The sequence below is a fragment of the Misgurnus anguillicaudatus genome, chromosome 13, assembly GCF_027580225.2.
Source record: "Misgurnus anguillicaudatus chromosome 13, ASM2758022v2, whole genome shotgun sequence".
Classification (NCBI taxonomy): domain Eukaryota; kingdom Metazoa; phylum Chordata; class Actinopteri; order Cypriniformes; family Cobitidae; genus Misgurnus; species Misgurnus anguillicaudatus.
In genome coordinates this window covers 29,385,001-29,404,669 of record NC_073349.2, presented here as the reverse complement: position 1 = coordinate 29,404,669, position 19,669 = coordinate 29,385,001, and the positions used below count along the sequence as shown (strand labels likewise).

The window sequence follows — 19,669 nt, the reverse complement described above, 5'->3', positions numbered from 1 at the left end:
TGACAACTGAACAGCGACAACTACAGCAGCGGCGAAGGAGGTCATTTGACACACAAAGAGGGATTTGATGGGTTTTGAAAAATATCGATAGCAGAGATTAAAATATTACGAAGGGGACATGGAGAAAAAATTAAATAGAGTTTAGTTTCGCGTGCACACGTGAAACTATCGCATGCTCACATGAAACTACGTGATACTTTCACGTGTACACACAAAAGTTTCACGTGAGCACGCGAAACTAAACTTAAAAAAAATTCTGCACATGAAGGTTTCGCGTGAGCACATGAAACTAAACTTTAGATTTATTTTACTTCAATGTCACCTTAGGGGGTCAGTAAAATATCGATACACTATCGTGAAAAAATATCACGATATTTAGCTGTATCGATATTTTTTGCACAGCCCTAATTATAAATGAAATTCAGAACGATCATGAACGACCGGAGCAAGATTATCTGTCATCGCAGAAACCTGCGAGTGTGTTCAACAAGATCATATCAATACACAAATATAAAATTATATAGTAAATAAATAATACTTCAATATATACCAAATTATATATAACGCTGATATAAACCAAACTACACACTACTACTGTGTGTTTGTGTGTGCGTTTGTATATAAGTCTGTGTGTATATGCATGCGTGTCTGTGTTGTTGTCTAAATGTGCGTGTGTGCACGTGTGTGTGTGTGTGTATGTGCGTGTGTGTGTGTGCGTGCGTGTGTGTCTGTGTATAAGTCTGCGTGTATATGCATGCGTGTCTGTGTTGTTGTCTAAATGTGCGTGTGTGTATGTGAGTGTGTGTGTGCGTGTGTGTCTTGTTGTCTGAATGTGTGTGTGTGTGTGTGTGTCTTATTGTTTGATTGTGTGAATGCGTGTGTCTCTGTATGTGTATATAAGTCTGTGTGTATATGCATGCATGCGTGCGTGCGTGCGTGCATATCTGTCTGTGTCTTATTGTCTGACTGTGTGAATGCGTGTGTCTCTGTGTGTGTATATAAGTCTGTGTGTATATGCATGCGTGCGTGTCTTGTTGTCTGAATGTGTGTGTGTGTGTGTGTGTGTGTGTGTGTGTGTGTGTGTGTGTGTGTGTGTGTGTGTGTGTGTGTGTGTGTGTGTGTGTGTATGTGTGTATGCATGCATGCATGTGTGTGTGTGTGTGTGTGTGTGTGTGTGTGTGTGTGCGTGTGTATAAGTCTGTGTGTATATGCATGCGTGTGTGTCTTGTTGTCTGAGTGTATGTGTGTGTGTGCGTGTGTGTCTGTGTATAAGTATGCAGAATATGCATGCGTGTGTGTCTTGTTGTCTGAATGTGTGTGTGTGTGTGTGTGTGTGTGTGTGTGTGTGTGTGTCTATGTATGGTTCCTTTCAAAACTAGCATGCATTAAGGATCTGTTTACACTCCCAGTGCTCCACATGGCATTGTGAACGTGCGTGCATGTGTGTGTGTGTGTGTGTGTGTGTGTGTGTGTGTGTGTGTGTGTGTGTGTGTGTGTGTGTGCGCGTGCGTGCATGACTGTGTGTGCACTTTCCTCATCTCTGTCATTTCTAGCATGATTCTGACACAATTAGGTCAAACATGGCAAACAGACTCTTGCACATGCTCTCTAAGCCTCATCCATCTTACACACACACACTCACGCACACACAAGCACACACACACGCGCACACACAAACACTTACATTTGCACTAATTCAGATTCATATGAGGTCATCTGTTGTTTAAGTACACCCTACATAATCATTACTATGAAAGGGATGACGGAGGGTCATTAGAGAATTGGGGGGAGGGCGTAAACACATCGATTCAATATGTCATTAGCACAACAATAACAGAGACTTTTAAAAGTGCCTCTAATATTGTACATTGTCACTAAAAATACTTTAAGAAATAACGAAAAAATGTAACGTCTTTCTCTAAAAATGTAAAAATCGAAAGAATTTGTTTTAAGCTGACTGAGTACCGCGGGTAGTTGTGGAGCTATGCATTTACATTTACATCACATTTACATTTATGTATGTAGCAGACGCTTTCATTCAAAGCAACTTACAGTGCATTCAAACTATACATCATCTTCATGTTGCTAAGGGCGAATTCCAGTCGGAAGTGAAAATCCCTATGCCACACTTTAAAGAGCAAAACTTGTATTGTTTAAATTGTAAGGAGAGCAGTTGTATTTATAGGGATCTGAAATACACCTGGTGAATAAAACAATGTCAACATTGTCTTTATCTAAAGCGACTTTTTGTGTGCCATCCCCTTCCATTCATGGGTGGAAAAACGCAATGCTTTATCAATTAATCCACATGAATACAGCTGTTAAGATGTTACGTTTTAATACTAATAGTTGCATACAAATAGTTTACATTTCGATTTAAAGGTTACGCCATGCATGAGTAACAATAACACTGCTGCTTGTGATAGCAACACTACAATGTCTGGTTGGCGAAAACATTTACATGATACTGCAAGTCCAACATGATATAAAAAACCAAAATATGACTAAGCAATTACAATGTCCAGTTTATCTGAAATGATCCCAATCTGTGAGATTAATGATGTAATCTGTCTGTCTGGACCAACAGGTACTGGCGAGTAGTGCTGGACCAGGTGCATTAGTGACCTTTAACCCCTCCGAATGACAGGTTAAACAGGCCCTCAACAAAAACGCGAGCGCTTGTTTATGTATTCACCCAGACAAAGCACTGAAACAGATCATTCAGCTTTACGAACTCTCTGGAGGGATCTGGATTGTAGTATCTGATGTTAGGAACTTTGCATAGGCGTCTCTTTCTGACTCTATATATGGCCAGACTTCCTCTCTGACCCCGGGACAAATGACTGAAGTACAGGAACAGGAACGCTATGAGGAAAGTTTCTGAATGGATCTCCCACTGGAAAACAAACTATCGGTGGCTAAAGAAAGACGGATGAGGGAAGGAAGGAGGGCTGAAGGATTGGGTGTTATTCTATAAACAGACTGTAACCCTAAAGATCAGGAGATTCATACAGACTGAAATCTAACTGCACTGTGGAGGGTCTCTACTATGGTCTACATTAGGGGTCTCCAAGCATTTTGTGAGCAAGGGCTACCACAATGGATAAAACAGGGCTGGGGGGCTACTTTTTAATAAAAAACTTGTTGATTTGACTTGTTGATATGTTTTATCGTTGTTAAAATGTTAACATACATAAAAGAAGCCAAGCTAATATGCAAAATATTTAATAAATAAATATTGAGGCTACTAATAGAATGTGCTTTGGTGGGCATCTTACACACGCCATACGGGCAACCATGTTGAAGACCACTGGTCTATATTCTTCAAACAACACTGAACGGAAAACTTTTCAACTAACTTTCAAGTTTTAGTTTTAAAAAAAAATTTTACAATGAGGATACCAAGCATACTGTAGCAAAAAAATTTACAAACACAAATTAAAATCAAAATACTGCTACTATTATTGTTATTATTATTAATCTAATAATAATAAATAAATAATAAAACAAGATTTGAGCTTTGCTGAACATTTAATTCCCTTGCACCCACCCATTCATTCATTTTATTAATATTACACAATTTTTGGATCATAATTTTGGGTAATGCGCTGTCAAATTGCACTTGCATTAAAAAAAATCTACTTTAAAGTTACACAAACTACAAAAATTGTGTAAACATATAAATTATATAATACTTTTTTTTTTTAATTTTCCTCATGACAAAACTTTTCATTTTTAGCTTTGCCCTTAAGGGGAGCAAGCACACTTTCACTATCTATCTGGTGTGCGTTGTGTAAAATGCGCATCATCAGATACACCAAAGCCTCTTAACTACTCACAAAACCACACAAACTTACAGAAGTTCAACATCAAGTGATCACAGAGTAAACGTTCTCCTATTCTGTATCTCAATCCATCATGCACAGGTTTGTTTCGCTTTGGCACGTGTGTTAAAAAAAGATCTGTTCTTATGCAACACGGAAATGTCCAACCACTGTAATGAAAATCATATTTTCCCATGTATCACACCCCTCATCTGGATGAACCTTTAACTTCCACTTCGTAGTTCACAGTGAAACTTATTACAAACCTCCTGAGGTTTAGTGTCCTGACCAAGGCTTCAGAGCTGAATCACACTATGATGGGTTTACCCCCATATGCTTGGGTCACCAGCCTGGATCTTTAACCACGAACCACATCAACCCAGAGACCAAACATTGATAGGCTCCAGTATGCAAAGCATGTGCAAATGTAGGACAAATTTGCATCATTATTACATAACACTTAAAGACACCAGTGACTCTTTTTAAGGACTGGGAGCGTGGTTGGAAATCCCTGGTGAGTGACCAAATGGTGCAGGTTCAAAAGTGCGTAATTGCGCAAAAGTTAATTAATTAGTATATCGACTTTACAGAGTAACTTTCTTTTTTTTTGTGCAACCTCAAACTCAGATAAAGCGATGTACTCACGCACTGCCTCCTGTTTGGGGTCGAGCGCATCCGTGGTGTCCTGGATCCGGTTGATTTTATCCCGGAGAGCCCAGACGCGCCGGTTCGTGGAGACCAGCTCGTGTTCCAGCTCGTGAAAGAGCGAGGACGCGTGCTTGGCCAGGTCCGAGAGCTGGCGCAGGGTCCGAGACAGAGCCACATTACTGATGGCGCACAGGTCCTGGAACGGTAAAGCTTCTTCTGACTCCGTGCGTCTGCACAGAAACTGAGGCTCCACGATCCGTTTGGCGAATGGCATTGTAGTGTATCAATATAAAATCCACTCTTTCGGGAAATCTCGAAACGCTCCCATAGAAAGTAAAGACCCCGTTAGTCCAGGGTCTCGTGCGGCGCGTCCTCCATCCTCCGGACACACGCGCGCGCGGTACCGCTCCGTATGCCGCTCTGATCCGCGTTTCACCCGCTCGCGTGTTTTTCTGAGCTTCAAACTCGCACTGCTTTTAAGGAAAGATGGAGCGAATACCCGGAGCGGAGTACAAGCATAAGCTGGATCCGGACTGCAGCTTCTTCATTCATAGGAGGTTTGGGCATGCAGGCAGAGAGACAGACAGAACAGAAAAGGTTTTTAACGTGTATAATATGTATCCTAACACTTTTGAAGCAGATATTTGAAACCAATATGCAAAACCAATGAGAAAACACACACTGTGTAAAATTGACTTTTCATAGTAACCTTTTATTCTAATAAGTTATACATACACATTTACATTTATTTATTTATTTTTTATATGGTGACTGTCTACACTGATTTGTAAATATCTGCCTACATCCTATGGTTTTATTAATAATTATTTTACAACCAGTTACAACAAAATATCATGGTTACTGTAGTAAAACCATGCTTTTGACAATGGCAAACAAAATGCCAAAGAACACGATTACTTTTGATAAAGGACAATTGATTTCAAATACTTTCTTTTAAAGAGATTTAAAGTACATACATACATTTATACAGCTACAGTATCTGATTGTTATCTTTTAGGACCTGATCGATATACTGTAGTCCTGTGACATCTGCTCTTCACTATAGAACAGAATTAAAGTTGATGCTTGTGGACAAAGCAGTTTGAATGGGTTTTGTAATGTGTTTGCACACCCCAGCTCTTAGTGTGTAACATTCCTGTAGCTAAACATCACTGAGAGTGTTTCATTCACATTTGCTGAGTGAGTGTTTCACTAAAGCCTGTCTGATAAGAGGCACAGTGCTCACTTTACTAAAGCCCATCCTACTGTTTCTCTCTTTCTCTCTCTCTCTCTCTCTCTCTCTCTCTCTCTCTCTCTCTCTCTCTCTCTCACACACACACACACACACACACACACACACACACACACACACACACACACACACACACACACACACTCACTCACTCACTCACTCACTCACTCTCTTATTCTCTCTCTCTCTCTCTCATAACTCACTCTCCAACTCACTCTATTGCTCTATCGTTCTCACTCTCCAACTCACTCTCTCACTCTCTCACTCTCCAACTCACTCTATCGTCCTATCGCTCTCACTCCCCAATTTACTCTATCGCTCTCACTCTCCAACTCACTCTATCGTCCTATCGCTCTCACTCCCCAACTTACTCTATCGCTCTCACTCTCCAACTCACTCTATCGCTCTATCGTTCTCACTCCCCAGCTCACTCTCTCACTCTCCAACTCAATCTATCGTTCTATCGTTCTCACTATCCAACTCACTCTCTCGCTCTATCGCTCTCACTCCCCAACTCACTATATTGCTCTCACTTCCCAACTTGCTCTATTGCTCTATCGTTCTCACTCCCCAACTCACTATATCACTCTATCACTCTTACTCCCCAACTCACCCTATTGCTCTCACTCCCCAACTCAATATATCGCTCTATCCCTCTCACTCACCAACTCACTCTATTGCTCTCACTCCCCAACTCACACTATAGCTCTATCGCTCTCAATCCCCAACTCACTCTATCGCCCTCACTCCCCAACTCACTCTATCACTCTTACTCTCCAACTCACTCTATCGTTCTCACTCCTCAACTCACTCCATCACTCTTACTCTCCAACTCACTCTATCGCTCTCACTCCCCAACCAGAGGTGGGTACCCAAAATCTATACTCAAGTAAAAGTACAAGTACTTATACAAAAATGTACAGAAGTAAAAGTATCAAATCTTATTATTTACTTGTTTAAGAGTAAAAAAGTATTAGATGAAAAAACTACTCAAGTAGTTAGTTACTCGTTACTTCCGATCTGATAGAGAAGTAGTGCAAAAGCACTGAATTTTTAGGCTACTTGAAGGGTTTTCACAAACCTCTCCTTAAAAGTCTCATTGTTCTGCTTATATAAAAGTAAAGCAGCCTATCTCAGTCCTGCAATGGGTACATTAACATTACATAACGTGTCATTTGAGAAAAAATCTCAAACACACACACAGATATTTTTCTGACGGTTAACTCTATATTTATTTTCATGTTCACAACACAAACTTGTCAGCATCTGCCTTTAACCATTACAGTAAACAAAAAAGAATGTGTTTGTTAACATGTGTTTTGTCCTATCATCTACGCGCGGTCATGCGCGCTAAAGGGTGACCGCGCAATCGCGCGCTAAAGGGTAATGTAATTCGTTACTACCCACCTTTGTCCCCAACTCACACTATTGCTCTATCGCTCTCACTCCCCAACTCACTCTCTCGCTCTCACTCTCCAACTCACTCTATTGCTCTATCATTCTCACTCCCCAACTCACTATATCGCTCTCTCGCTCTCACTCCCTAACTCATTCTATCACTCTTACTCTCCAACTTACTCTATCATTCTCACTCCCCAACTCACTCCATCACTCTATCACTCTTACTCTCCAACTCACTCTATCTCTCTATCGCTCTCACTCCCCAACTCACTCTCTCGCTCTCACTCTCCAACTCACTCTATTGCTCTATCATTCTCACTCCCCAACTCACTATATCGCTCTCTCGCTCTCACTCCCTAACTCATTCTATCACTCTTACTCTCCAACTTACTCTATCATTCTCACTCCCCAACTCACTCCATCACTCTTACTCTCCAACTCACTCTATCTCTCTATCGCTCTCACTCCCCAACTCACTCTCTCGCTCTCACTCTCCAACTCACTCTATTGCTCTATCATTCTCACTCCCCAACTCACTATATCGCTCTCTCGCTCTCACTCCCTAACTCATTCTATCACTCTTACTCTCCAACTTACTCTATCATTCTCACTCCCCAACTCACTCCATCACTCTTACTCTCCAACTCACTCTATCTCTCTATCGCTCTCACTCCCCAACTCACTCTCTCGCTCTCACTCTCCAACTCACTCTATTGCTCTATCATTCTCACTCCCCAACTCACTATATCGCTCTCTCGCTCTCACTCCCTAACTCATTCTATCACTCTTACTCTCCAACTTACTCTATCATTCTCACTCCCCAACTCACTCCATCACTCTCACTCCCCAACTCACTCTCTCGCTCTCACTCTCCAACTCACTCTATTGCTCTATCATTCTCACTCCCCAACTCACTATATCGCTCTCTCTCTCTCACTCCCTAACTCACTCTATCACTCTTACTCTACAACTTACTCTATCGTTCTCACTCCCCAACTCACTCCATCACTCTATCACTCTATCACTCTATCTCTCTATTACTCTCACTCCCCAACTCACTCTCTCGCTCTCACTCTCCAACTCACTCTATTGCTCTATCATTCTCACTCCCCAACTCACTATATCGCTCTCTCTCTCTCTCACTCCCCAACTCACTCCATCACTCTATCACTCTTACTCTCCAACTCACTCTATCTCTCTATCGCTCTCACTCCCCAACTCACTCTCTCACTCTCACTCTCCAACTCACTCTATTGCTCTATCATTCTCACTCCCCAACTCACTATATCGCTCTCACTCTCCATCTTACTATATCTCTCTCTGAAATTATACTCATTTGCTTATTAATTAATATCATCAATAAAATATAAATGTTAAATAACTGTAGTGGCACACATGAAGTAAATTACGAATGGCCTTTCAGTTTATTCACTGAATGAAAGGAGGTTTGTGATTTTATTGGGCAGATCCCTCTAGTGGTGGATCCATCACAGGTCTCTTTAATATCAAACCAGCCCAAATCTTTTAAAGATAATTACTTTTAAAACCTGCTGTTGGATAAATCTGAGTGAGTTACTCAGACATGAATATCATGCCTTTACAGTCTATCATAAGCCATTTTTGGGAATGCACTTTCTGAGAAATTTTAAAAACCTTCCTCAGCTTTTTAATCTTGGGGGCCTCCAGGGGCCTGTGAGAGAGGTACACTGTGGTTAAGTCTTCGGGTTATTTTGGGTAGATGGAGAGAGGGGCTGTGTGACCCCTGACCTCCGTAATGCTTGAGTCTTTGTAAGAGTGACACAGCTGCAATGAGAGAGTGAGTCTATATATGTGTGTCTAAATATGTCTCACCACTAAAACATACATCTCATCTCATCTGTCTCCAACTGCTCAACATATTTCTACTCTACTCTCACTGCCCGAGAAAGATAGGAATTAAACCTGTTTAAAAAGACATTAGTAATTGATGGCAGTTTTTGTCAGCTAAATACACAGAGAGACTAATAAAAATGCAAAAACACTCACATGACTTAAATCTATACTGACAGGCTTGTGGCGTGTTTGTTTCTTTTGGGGGTGGTGCTTTGTTGTATAAAATATGATGTCATGACAGTGACCTAAATATGTATTTGGTCACTTAAACAACATGTAATTATGTGTCATTGCGTCACTTAACAAAATATGAACAATGCTTCAGCTCTTCTCCAAAATAACTACTACTATTTTTAGATCCAGAATGTGATTAAATAACTTTGGTCTTTATTTTGTTCAATATATCTTTTTTTTAGTATTTAAAACTAAAACTTGTTTGTAAAAATGCTTGTTATTTACAGGTATATATTTAAAAAGAGATATTTTGTTATCTAATGCATTGACAACCAGGCATTTTGTGTGGAAATGTGATTTTAAGTAAAGGTTCATAAGTGCAGTTGCGTTTAGCTGAGGATGTGAGGTCCAGGGTTTGTATGTCATATGTTTTTATAAGCGTGTTATCCTCCATTGTTTTCATCCACTGCTGCTGGGACAGAACAATGATCTGTTATCAGACACTGAGGTCAGACTCACTCTGTCAACTGCATATCCAAACATACACAGATACAAGTTTAACTTGAAACTCTAAAGAAGTCTCATGCGATGTTTGGATCAATAATCTTAAATCGATTAAGTTAATAATTTGATGTTCGTTGTTGGGATGAATAGAAAAACAAAGGGAAAAAACTTAAAAACAATTGTTAAATTTCTTTGAGGTCTTGATAAATGATCCTATTGGTTTCCACGTTTGATTATAAAACATTTTTGCAAAATTTAAAAACATTCAATATTCCAATCGTGTAACTTTTCTTTATAACATGTTTGTATTTATTCTGATGTCCACAGAGTCTTCCTCCAACTTATTATTTTTGAGTAAAAAATGAAAAGTTGGATCAACTTAAAAAAAATACTTGTAAATGTAATGTAAGTAAATGTAAGTTTATTCAACTTAAAATTTCACATTAGTTGAAAAAATTAAGTTGAATAAACTTATATTTTTTAGGTGTTACCAATTGAAGTAACTTTTTAAGTTCAACCAACTTTTCACTTTGATCGTTGCAAAACGAGATAACCACCGTTTTTTTAATTGTTCAGAAATCGCGTTTTAGGTTGTGCATTCCAATTAATTTTAATGCAACTGCAGCTGGTTTGTTTTGATTTAAACCTTCATAACTTAAAAAATGCAGCTAAGTAGCACCATAAAACAAAATAATAACATCATAACATAATAATAAACATGTTTTGACAAAAATGTTAAAAAATGGATTTATCTTGTTTTGCAACGAAACTCTTCATTATATATATATATATATATATATATAGACTTGACTTTACTTAGAAAAACAGTTGAAATTCCTTAACTTATTTTAGTAAGGTAATGTAAAAACATATGTTGTAATGACATACTGATTACATCATTCACTGAAAAAAAAAAAACTTTTTGGTGTAGTTAAATATATTAGATCAACCTTCATCATTTCTACATAGTAATATTAACATTTATTGAGAACTAGATTTTCCCAAGTAAAATTATAAACAAAAACAACAAAAAATTCATTTACAAAATGAACTGTGTGGGAAAAGTAAGTCGTATTATACATTTTATTATATATATTTATTGCAATGCTTCAGTATTTAAAAAAGTAATAGTTTAACGACTAAAATAAATTTAACTTCTAAAATAAAAATAATTAAGTGACATCTACTTTATTTTTTAACAATTAAGTATATTTTATTTGATTTTGATAGGTAAGATGTACTTGAAATTACAGCAGTAATAAAAAATAGGTTTGTGCAAATTGTTACAAGGATTTTTTTAAGTAAATTTTACACGTTATTTTTTCAGTGTTTTGTACAGTATATCACTACAGAAACTTTTATGAACAAAAATTGATATAAGAAAGTATTTAAAACGACCCATCATGTGCGATGCTTGAGCTTTCATGGTTTAAACTTTTTATGCAATCATTATAAAACAATACCTTCTTCATCCATGTGTTATCGACTCTCTCATTCACAGTGAAGGATCCAATCTGCTTTAAACGTTCTGAATCACAAAACATCAGACAGTGCAAATACATGTAGAGGTCAAGACCTCTCGATCCATTGACCGTGCACACACAATTGATTCTCTATGGGTCTGAGATGAGCGTTAGAAAACCAAAGAGATGTACTGAAGAAAAAGCATCAATCAATGATTCTTTAAAGGAATGTTCTGGGTTCATGTCAAGTTAAACTCTATGGCAGTGATTCCCAAACTTTTCATCCCACAACCCACTTAGACGAGTATAATCTCTCAGGACCCACCAAAATATTTTTTATAGAAATATGCAGAAAAAATACATTTAAAAATACAAAAATTTGTTCTCTTTTTACATTGTCAGTTACATTGTCATTGCATGAATTAAATATAAGTTTAATTGCAATCCCAAAATACCTGATATCGAAACCATTACCACCACAACTCATTTCTCAATGTTAATAAAAGTCGTGTTTACAGTAAAGCACATTTTAAGTTTATGGGGCAAGGCACATAGAAGATTTAAAGTGTCTATATTAATACTTAATGACATGTGTGTCATTCAAGATGCAAAATTGGAAATGGTGCCAAGTTTTATTACTAAAACAACAGACAGCTACTTCACATCTCATGCTGGTATGCTGAAATATATCAATATTTTGCATTGTCTGAGGTTGTTGGATATAACTTTGAATAAACAAAATAAGTCAATAATTTAAAAACACATTTAGTCCATCATATTCTCCCATAATTCCACAGGCTTTTATTGACACTCACAAACATCCTCACTTCTGGATCAAAACACAGAGATTCAGCTAAATTCATATCAACATTAAAAACACAACATGGCAAGCCAAAATCATCAATGTTTCTTGCATAGGAAAGAATTTAGCACAAAAAAATACAGACATTGTTAGTTTTTTTGCATTCGCTGGTTTTCATTTGTAGCTTTTTTCAAACAATCATTTTGTTGCACATTTCATAATTTCCCCAAAACAGTCACATGGGTTTTCAGGAGAGTAAGAAACGCTAATGAAATGATTGAAACGTTAAAGATATGGCAAGCGATAAAAGAAAATGTAAAAATAATTTCTTTGAACATATACTGATAGATTATGACACCCAAAGGTTTTTCTGTAATACAGTACAAGCACGATGAATGGATCAGCCACAGTCATTAACTGAAGTTAATGTACATTCAAACATTCAGTAGTCTTAAACATATATCTGTGTTATCAAACTACTCTCATTTACATGCCTCTTACTATAGATGTGTAAAAATAAATGCATTTCTGCCACCTCTTCAGTGTAAACATTAACCTTCATGCATAAACACATACAAAACATCCCACATTTACAAACTCAGACCCGGCAAACAGAGACGATCCGACAAAGCTAAAGTTGCACCAGTGATCTTTATGGGTGAAACCTCTCCAGTAAGACGCACTGGTCACATTTCAGCCCAAAATCAAAGAAATCCATTAGAAATATTAAGGAAATTAACAGGTTTTATTGACAATATTATTAATTTGTCAAATTCTCATTACTGTAATGAAAGAAGAAGAAACTATATCCCATTTTTGATAAATATTTAAAAAGTTGTTTGCTGTATTGCCTTTAGTTTAAACTGTTTTAAACAAAAGTAAAAATCAGTAAAAGTTACAGTAATGAAAATGATAAATGAAAAGTAAAAAGTTTTGATATCATAATGAAAATTTTGTAAATTTTCATAATTTGATTCTAGTTATTTATTTCATGTTTGGGTTGTAAATATAACCTGCTTGCGTTTCGTGGGATTCACCCTTACAAGCTTATTGTTGGTGTAACAGGATTGGCCTCGAACACAAACAGAAACTGTACTTTAAATCCTGGATGAAGTTACAAACAAAACATACGAAAACAATTAAATCAACTAAAAATAGATTTTCAGTTTCCTGTGTTAGCTGTGTTAGTAATGTCTGGTTATAAAACAAACACAAACACAAATCCAAGCGTTTTAACCCAACAAATCCTGACGTTGTCCTCGTGTGGAGGTGAATATCCTCTTTCTGTGTTTGTGGTGCCTCCATCGTTTGGTCACTTTAATAAGAACTGTGACATGTGATTGAATTACAGCTCATAAACCATCACCAAAACATCACCAGACAAAAGATGAGATGTGTGTGTACTGGAAACATAGAAACCGGACAGAAACGCTGTGTGATTGGTCAGGTTGACGTCACGGGCCGCAACAAATCCAGCTGGGACTCCAGAGTAACTCGCTCTCGATGGACAACCTCATAACGAGAAGAAAAAGAGAAAAGACAGAGCTGGAATAAAACCGATATTTGATGTAAGCTCTGGGACTCAAACTAAACTCTATTTCTAACATTATTAAACTTCCTTTAGGCTTCCTGAAAACTTTGAAATCAGAATTGGGAGCTGAGAACAATAAGTTATCTGATCGACATCAAAATGTATCAGATCCTTATCTCCAAAAGGTTTTATTAAAAAAAATAAGTACAGTGTGTCTGTGCAAACCTCTTTGTCACAATGTTTGTGTTGCTATGCTTGTGTAGTTTGCTTTTTACAGTTAAAAAAACTTTAAATGCACATTAAAAGTTTCATTCATAACAGATGAATTGTGTGCCAAAGTTTTATATTTAGGTTTAGTGGTTTGTTTAAGTCTTTAACTCTTTACCCTCCATTGACGAGTTATCTCGTCTTTTAGACCAGCCACGGTAGAGGACTCAAGCGCGAGTGATTTCAATGTTAAATCAATGTAAAGACGCACGTCTGAAGGTCTTGCGGCACCAATGAGGCGTTTAGCTCTGCGTGGTAGACGCGATTCTGCCTCATTCACACATCTAGTTCGCACGAGTGGCGTGAATTGAGCATTGCGCACGGAAAACGTGCGAGTTGAAAAATTTGAACTTTGGCGGAAAAACGCGCCACGTTTACCAATCAGGAGCTTGCTCTAGTAGTGACGTGATTACAGGAAGCGTGCAGAGTCACAGAAGGCCCTCCCATGACACGAATTTCCGCGCGAATGTCTCGATGACTAGAATTTCACGCGCGGCTTTCACACGCGAATGAAGCGAGTAAACTCAAAATGTTCAAGCGGCAAACTAGACGTGAATTTGACACCTCAAACACGGCTGGTGTGAACCCACGGCAAGAGATAACTCTTCCTGGCCAATGACGGGTATTTCCGCTATTATTCAGGTGGTGCTTTTAAACAACTTATAAAACACTGAAGCATCCACTGATTCATAAACAGTAAAAACTTGATGTATGTTTTGATCATCGTCCTGAATCTAATCTCTATCAAAAGTGCTTTAAAAAATGCAAAATTTTTAGCAAAAAGCTGAGATAATTGCATTTTTGTAGATACCTACCAATATTTGAGAGGTGATAAAAGAGAACAAATGAAGGAAGGATTAAACGTTTCTTTCCTTTTTTTTTTGGTTTGTTTGTTTGAAAGTATAGGGTCTGTTTTTTTTCATTTTATATATTGCATGTTTATAGATTTATTGAAAAATTCCCTAAACATTTGTGAAAATCATAAAAAATGATGGGGCTGGAAGGCAACTTTTTTTTTAAACGCTGGCGGGGAAAGAGTTAAAGAGCCACTAAAAAGCTGATCCCAGTTCAGTAGACAAACATTTGTCAAAAGAGGAATGCAACCATCAGACGATGTGACCCGAAGTCTCAACCTTCATGTGACATCAGAAAGAAGATGAAAGTGATGTGTTGTCAGTAAAAGTCACATTTATCAGATATCTTCTAATATAATATGGACAAGCATCTCAGACATCCACACCACACGGTCAAAGATACCAATGTTAAATTCAATCTTTTACATTATCCAATACCTCTATAGCAAACCTGGCCTTATTTTACGCAATTCCACCTAATAAAACGTGGTCCATTGCTGGATGAATCGGCTACACATTAACTCATATCAGGAACCAGATACACAGCGGCAATGGTAAAATGCAAAACATAACTAGATGATACCAAACTAAATTGCTCTCGGTCTACACTTTAAGCTCAGGTTGCATGAATTTAAAAAGTTATCCTTCTGATTATTATTATTCTCTATAATGCAAGGCACAAAAACATAAGCCAATCTACTTGACTTGACTTTTCTTTCTGTGTGAAAAAATTGATTTTATTTACAAATGTCATGCATGATTTTTTTTGCAACACATGTTAGATGCTACATATTTAACCGTTACATCAGGTAAACTGTTCCCAGCATTTAACACAAAACTTGATGGGATGTTTATGGGAGCATTAGGTCTAATACTGTGACATCTTCTCCCTCTTTTACTCATGGTTGTAAAAAACGGCAGGCCAAAGCAGATTCCTCTGCTCACGAGAAACATTCACTGCCGCAGACACACACGTGACACAGCTGCTATAGGAAACACTATTTTAAAGTGGACAGCTGTTCGAACCCATAATCCAAGCTTGCATTTAATGTGAGTGTGTGTGTGCAGTTATAAGGGCAGATCGCTGAATGATTTGAGTGCCACAATTCTAGATCTGCTCATCTTCAGTGTAACAGAAGCCATCTGTGTGTGTATAAATGCCGACACAAGTATATATACAGACTGGAAGAGATATATGAGAATTATGGGTAGTGGTGTGAATTCTTTCCTATGCATTAAAATGGATCAAAATAAATTTGTTGTATGTGAATCTATTATATACGAATCTGTCGTATATGAATCTGCCGTATATGAATCTGCCATATTTGAATCTGCCGTATATGAATCTGCCGTGCAGTATATGAATCTGTCGTGAAGTATATGAATCTGCCATATTTGAATATGCTGTATATGAATCTGAAGTGCAGTATATGAATCTGCCATATTTTAATCTGCCGTATATGAATCTGCCGTATATGAATCTGCCATGCAGTATATGAATCTGCCGTGCAGTATATGAATCTGCCGTGCAGTATATGAATCTGCCATATTTGAATCTGCCGTATATGAATCTGCCGTGCAGTATATGAATCTGCCGTATATGAATCTGCCGTGCCGTATATGCATCTGCTGTAAATGGATCTGTCGTGCAATATATGAATCTGCCGTGCCATATATGCATCTACCGTAAATGAATCTGCCATATATTAGATATAAAGCTGCCATATATGAATCTGCCATCTATGAATCTGCTGTGCCGTATATGAATCTGCCGTGCCGTATATGAATTTGATGTATATAAATCTGCTGTGCCATATAGGAATCTGCTTTGCCGCATATGAATCTGCCATATATGCATCTGTTGTATATGAATCTGTTGTATATAAGTCTGCCTTGTCGCATATGAATCTGCCATGCCGTATATGCATCTGCCGCATATGAATCTGTTGTATATGAATCTGTTGTATATGAATCTGCCTTGCTGTATATGAATCTGCCATGCCGTATATGAATCTGCCATGCCGTATATGAATCTGCCGTATATTAACCGTATATGAATCTGCCTTGCCGTATATGCATCTGTCGTATATGAATCTGCTGTGCCGTATATGAATCTGGCGTATATGAATCTGGCGTATATGAATCTGGCGTATATGAATCTGCCGTTTATGAATCTGCAATCCTGTATGCATCTGTCGTATATGAATCTGCCATGCCGTATATGAATCCGCCGTATATGAATCTGCTGTATATGAATCTGCCGTTTATGAATCTGCCGTTTATGAATCTGCCGTTTATGAATCTGCCATGCTGTATGCATCTGTTGTATATGAATCCGCCGTATATGAATCTGCTGTGCCGTATATGAATCTGCCGTATATGAATCTGCTGTTTATGAATCTGCCGTTTATGAATCTGCCATGCTGTATGCATCTGCGGTATATGAATCTGCCTTATATGAATCTGCTGTATATGAATCTGCAGTTTATGAATCTGCCAAATATGAATCTGCCGTGCCGTATATGAATCTGCCTTGCTAAATATAAATCTGCCGTATATGAATCTGCCATATATGAATCTGCCATGGCGTATATGAATCTGCCATGGCGTATATGAATCTGCTATATATGAATCTGCCGTATTTGAATCTGCCATATATGAATCTGCCATATACTGTATGAATCTGCCGTATATGAATCTGCCGTATATGAATCTGCCGTATATGAATCTGCCGTTTATGAATCTGCCGTTTATGAATCTGCTGTTTATGAATCTGCAATGCTGTATGCATCTGTCGTATATGAATCCGCTGTATATGAATCTGCTGTGCCGTATATGAATCTGCCCCTTATATGAATCTGCTGTATATGAATCTGCTGTGCCGCTTATGAATTTGCCATATATGAATCTGCCATTTACGAATATGCAGTTTATGAATCTGCCAAATATGAATTTGCCGTGCCGTATATGAATCTGCTGTATATGAATCTGCTGTGCCGTATATGAATCTGCTGTATATGAATCTGCCTTGCTATATATAAATCTGCCGTATATGAATCTGCCATATATGAATCTGCCATGGCGTAAATGAATCTGCCATGGCGTATATGAATCTGCTATATATGAATCTGCCGTATATGAATCTGCCGTAAATGAATCTGCTGTATATGAATCTGCCGTATATGAATTTGCCATATATGAATCTGCCGTGTCGTAAATTAATCTGCCGTTTAAGAATCTGCCGTTTATGAATTTACGTATATGAATCTGCAGCATATGAATCAGTTGTACCTTCAGCTGTTGCTGTAGTTCACTGTTAAGACGTGTCAGGACTGCGTTGGTCTCTCTGTTTTTACGAATGGCCATCTGGATCTCTCTCTTCTGTTTGGGAGGCAACCTGCAACAGACCACATTTATCACAACCTGTAAGTATTTACACATGTTCTTACATATATGGTCATGATGGGACCCAATCAATGTTCCTATAGTTTCAAACAAATCAAAAATAAATGCTGGATGTATCTTGTATTTTTCAGTGATTGGTGCTTGTTAAGATATGGACCTCTGTGTAGATTTGGTCAATGTGGCAGCAGAGTAGGGCGTGCCCGATTGGGGCGTGGCACTCTGGCTTTCTGGGTGGAGCTTTCTTCGTACTGGCTTCTGGGGGGTGTGGCCTTGAAGCACAGCTGGAGAATCCTGTGTGGAGGTTTGAAATGTTAATGGGAGACTTCGAGGGTATAACACCTCCTTGAATATGTCTGATTAAAATACAAGGCTGACTACCCTGGTGATTGAATTCAATTAAGGAATAAGAAATTAAGTGGAAAACACTTTCAGAAACAGGAAAATAGCTTAAACCAGCCTACGGAAGTTTGTTGGTCTTCAAGCTGGTTTACCTAGCCTCTCAGCCTGAATGGTGGGCAAGCTGGAGCCCTGATCAACTAACAAATATCCAAAATATTTGAGATACATCTCCTCCCTTTAAAGAAACTAAGATGAAGTGCTATGGTCATGTTTAAAAGACGATGGCAAGATCTTACAGTTTTTAAAGGTGCCAGGTCTTCTGTGCTGAGACCTCCTCTCATCCCAGGCCTTACGGTTTGGGGAGGTACGCTGGTTTCCTCCTGTAAAAAGAGGAGTTTGTTGGAGGTCTGATTCTAAATCAAAGTTCCTATACGTGTGTGAAAAACAGCTTTAATAGATTTAAGATCGAGTTAAGGCTTTTCTTTAAAGTATGCACTGTGCATGCATGTGCATTTCACACAATTATGACTATTCACAGTATGTGACTCGAATGTCCAAATGCACAGGTTACTGCACTTCATCAGCTTTGTGCAAACCATCAATGACATTATAAACAAAAAGTAAGCCGCTGGTTAAAAAGCACAGCCACAAAGCTTGTGGCAGAGGGAAATTTTTACTTTGAGACACAATGAAAAGTAATAGCAGAAACGGGCTCTAAAATTTGTCTAGAGTCATAAAAGTGTCTTGATTTGCTGCAGCACGCAACAAGTTATTACACCCGCCAGCCGAACCCTCGGGGCAATATGTAAGAGTTACGACCGCAATACAAGTGTGTGAAATGCAACAGTGCCCACCACCGCACGTGAAATTACAACCGAGTAAAATACAGGCATATAGAGGAAAATAAAAAACAAGTGTTCCTATCAGGGTAGGAGATGGTGCAAAATAAGAGAAAGTAAGCCAGACACCCAGGAGGATTAACCATAGCAAATGGTTTTTAATTAAGGAGGGCCACATAAATGAACCGGCCTAAACTGGACAATAAAGACTGGACAGTCAACAGCGCCACCTCTTGTTCAAAGTAAGGTAATGAACCGAGAATTCACACCAGTAGTTTCTATTCCAAAAAACACTAAACATACACAAACAAACATACACACGCAGGGTAGCACACACAAACATACTTAAACACACACACAAAGACACAGACAAAAACTTGCGCACACATACACACATGCACGCATACGTACAGTCAACACATACACGAAGTCACATACAAACAAACACGCAAATACATGCACACTTAAACACACACACGCACGCACGCACGCAC

The 19,669-nt window shown here is 38.2% G+C and overlaps 2 protein-coding genes across 6 annotated transcripts in view; both read right to left on the bottom strand.

The window, feature by feature from the left end:
• Positions 1-4,896, bottom strand: part of nhsa (Nance-Horan syndrome a (congenital cataracts and dental anomalies)) — a 143,306-nt gene extending 138,410 nt beyond the window's left edge. For all 5 annotated transcript variants that reach the window (XM_055187422.2, XM_055187425.2, XM_055187426.2 and 2 more), the window contains exon 1: positions 4,470-4,896. In XM_055187422.2, the coding sequence (XP_055043397.2) occupies positions 4,470-4,746 (277 nt within the window). In that variant the 5' untranslated portion in view covers positions 4,747-4,896. The remainder of the gene's footprint in view (positions 1-4,469) is intronic.
• A 7,018-nt stretch (positions 4,897-11,914) lies between these two features.
• Positions 11,915-19,669, bottom strand: part of reps2 (RALBP1 associated Eps domain containing 2) — a 64,957-nt gene continuing 57,202 nt past the window's right edge. The window contains exons 16-19 of the mRNA XM_055187434.2: positions 18,633-18,716; positions 18,155-18,288; positions 17,884-17,989; positions 11,915-13,452 (exon numbers count right to left, since the gene is read on the bottom strand). Of these exons, the coding sequence (XP_055043409.2) occupies positions 13,384-13,452; positions 17,884-17,989; positions 18,155-18,288; positions 18,633-18,716 (393 nt within the window). The 3' untranslated portion in view covers positions 11,915-13,383. The remainder of the gene's footprint in view (positions 13,453-17,883; positions 17,990-18,154; positions 18,289-18,632; positions 18,717-19,669) is intronic.